General features: G+C 58.5%; 1 protein-coding gene across 1 annotated transcript; it reads left to right on the top strand.

Annotated features, from left to right (window-relative positions):
- Nucleotides 1–305: 305 nt before the first annotated feature.
- Nucleotides 306–2,953, top strand: TMEM270 (transmembrane protein 270). The gene is given in 4 exon segments (XM_036824117.1): nt 306–386; nt 2,163–2,525; nt 2,671–2,913; nt 2,915–2,953. Coding segments are annotated over 4 exon segments (726 nt in total).
- Nucleotides 2,954–3,204: the final 251 nt, after the last annotated feature.

Raw genomic sequence — 3,204 nt, 5'->3', positions numbered from 1 at the left:
AGGCCTTTGCTCCTTCGGGATTTGGAAGGACGTGGGAAGGCACAGCGCCCTTACGCTGCCTTGGCCTCCCGTGCTGGGTGGACGGGAGGTTCGTGAAGTTGATGTCCCCGTGAGCAGTCTCCAATTAGGAAGTCAGCAGGATGCGGAAGACAAATACCCCAGTTTCCGTTCAGCAATGGGACGGGGGCAGGTAAAGGAGAGCCTTTTGCGGCAGCTGGGTCCCCATGGTAACTTGGCCCCCACCCTGCAGTATCTGTGAGGTCACCCTGCCTCTCCCATCTGGAGGAGGGGTAGGAGGGACAGACATGGAGGCCGTCCCTCTGGTCAGATCCAGCCTCTTGGGGACTCTGCTGCTGGTGGTGAAGCTCTCCGCACTGTTGGGTGGGGTTTGGGGGACAGGGGGCGGGGGCCGCCTCGGAGCTGCTGGACTCCGCAGGTGAAACAAGGTGACTGCCTCCCTCCCGGAGTAACCCGACAGTTCTCAGAAGCCCCACCCGCAAGCCACAGTGCTGGAATTTTCTCTATAGAGGGTCACTCCTGTGGGTTAAGCATTGCCCTTCCCATCTGTCTTTTTCAAGCATGCAAATGCTGACCATTGGGGTCACGTCTCCAAATCACAACTCCTCAGTGGGCTGAGTTATCAGAAAAGGGTCCCCTGGGTCTGCTCCTGTGGCAGAGAAAGGGAGGATTACACAGGGCAGTAGAGAGACAGACATGGTTGCATTAGAATCTCAGCTACTCTACTCTTCAGCTGTGTGACTTGGAGCAAATTGCTCCACTCTTTGAGCCTCTGTTTCCTCTCCTGTAGCCTATCTTACAGGATCATGTGGGATATAACAGGTTTCTCTCCTTCCTGGTTTCTACATCACGAGCTGAGGGGTGGAGGTGCAGCTCCTGTTTCCTGTTTCCATCTTAATTCCTCTCCTAGCTGGACCCCTGGACCTCCTTCCTTTCTCAGCATTGCTCCACCCCCTTGGCTCTGCTGAGCCTGCCCACAGTGGGGCACACAGCCAACCCCGGGTGACTGCCTTCCACACTGTCCCCTAGGGCTCCAGGTGGTCCTCTGGACCGGGGCACATGGGGTCCGGGTTGGTGGGCTGGCGATGCTTCGGGGCTAGAGGCTTGAGGGCTCTGATGAGGGGCTGTTCAGCTCCAGGACTCAAGTGAGTCTCATTTCCAGCCTGTTTCCCCGTCCAGGCCCACTCTTTCCCCATCCAGGCCCACTCTTTCCCCATCCAGGCCCACTCTTTCCCCATCCAGGCCCACTCTTTCCCCATCCAGGCCCACTCTTTCCCCATCCAGGCCCACTCTTTCCCCACCCAGGCCCACTCTTTCCCCATCCAGGCCCACTCTTTCCCCATCCAGGCCCACTCTTTCTTTCTCCCAGTGGATGGGAGGCATCTCATCTACCTTGTCACCCAGGACAGGAATCTGGACATCTTCTTGGGTTCCTCCCCCTTCACCCCTCACAGTAGGTCAGTCATTCATTCTGTCACTGTCCCTGTGCCTCGCATCTGTCTACCCCTAATGGCACTGCCTTTGCCCCCAGCTGCCCTCATGACACCAAGAGGTAACTGATAAGAAGGAATCCCAGGTGCTTGGGAGAAGGAAATGCCCTGGATTCAAATCCTGCAGGATTAGAGGGCTGAGGGGGATCGCCATTCCTTATATAATAATGATGATGATGATGATGATGATGATAATAAATCAACCTCCTTCAGTCTGGAGGTTTGTAAATAACCATTTAAACCCAAAGAAAAGGGAATTCCTTGGTGGTCCAGTTGTTAGGACTCAGTGGTTTCACTGCCATCAGCCTGGGTTCGATCCCTGGTCAGGGAACTAAGATCCCGCAAGCCGCCTAGTGCTACAAAAACAAAAAACAAAACACAAAACAAACAAACAAACACACAAAAACAACCCAAAGGAGAGAAAATCAAATATAATATGAAACACCTCTAAAGCTCCCTCCTGAGAATGGAGTCCTTCCAAGTGACAGATAAAGATCATTCCTGGGGGGGTGGGAAATTGAGGGGGGAGGGCCCGGCCCAGGGCTGCCTGGCATCCCCACCCCCCACAATAAAACTTGGGACAGGTAGGGCTCCTGCCCCAAGTGAGTGGCAACGGATGAAGATTGTCTACTCCTCCTCCTGCAGCTGGCCCAGGACCGGGCCCCCCTCTACAATTTCCTGCTCCTCAAGATCACCCGCTTTAACTGCTGGCTGTCAGGGCTGACCCAGGAGGCCCAGGGGTCCCACCCACCCGCCAAGATCTCAGCCTGCCCCGTGGGCCGGGTTCTACAGGCTGGGCTGACACTGATAGAAGTCCCAGTATGGCTGGTGCAGCGGGCGCCCAGGCTGGTGTGGGCAGGCGTGCCGGGCTGTGCCCAGGCCTCGGGCCCGGCTCCGAAGCGGCTGGGTGCCTGGGAGCAGCTGGGCCTGATGCTGTCTGCCGGGCTGCCGCTACTGCCGACCTGGAGACTGTGCCAGAAAGCCCACTGCTGCCGCCTGGGCCGGCTGCCCAGGAAGGTGGGTGGGGTGGGTGTGGGACAGGCTGGGGAGGGCAGGCCCGGGGCACTGGGCCTGGGCTTGGGGGGCGGGGCGGACGCTGCAGCAGGTAGTACAGCGTGTGAGCTGCTGGCCGTCACCTGCCCATCCACCTGCCTCCCCCAAGGCTCTGCTGGAGAACCGCGTGGTGCTGGGGACACTGGCGCTGCTGAAGCGTCTGCACTGGGGGGTGGAGAGCACGGCAGCACTCACCTCCTGGCACCTGGCCTACCTTGTCACCTGGACCACCTGCCTCGCCTCCCACCTGCTGCAGGCTGCCTTTGAGCACACAGCCCAGCTGGCCCAGGCCCAGAAGGCCTCGGGGCTCTTGTCTGAGTCCCCGCTCCCTGAGCCCCCGGCCCCCGAGGCTGGGGCCAGTTCTGCCAGAGCCTGGAACTCCTGTAGAATAAATGTGTCCCCATCTGCCTCTCCTGTCTGATCTGGCCTAGGGTCTCACTCTCTGTCCCTCTTCCGTCCTGGGCTGGGGGTGTGTGTGTATGTGTGTGCGTGTGCGCTCGGGCATGTGTGTGGGTGCACGCGCGTCCTAGGGCCACCTCTGGGAAGGAAATTACCTCCTGTGAGCACCTGATATGTGCCAGGTAACCCTTGCAGACACTTTCCACACATAATTCTGTTTAAACCACTTACCAGCACAGGCATC

This window comes from Balaenoptera musculus, chromosome 15 (assembly GCF_009873245.2).
Source record: "Balaenoptera musculus isolate JJ_BM4_2016_0621 chromosome 15, mBalMus1.pri.v3, whole genome shotgun sequence".
Taxonomy (NCBI): Eukaryota; Metazoa; Chordata; class Mammalia; order Artiodactyla; family Balaenopteridae; genus Balaenoptera; species Balaenoptera musculus.
The sequence above is the reverse complement of the archived record's forward strand: the minus strand, read 5'-3'. Positions and strand labels throughout refer to the sequence as shown.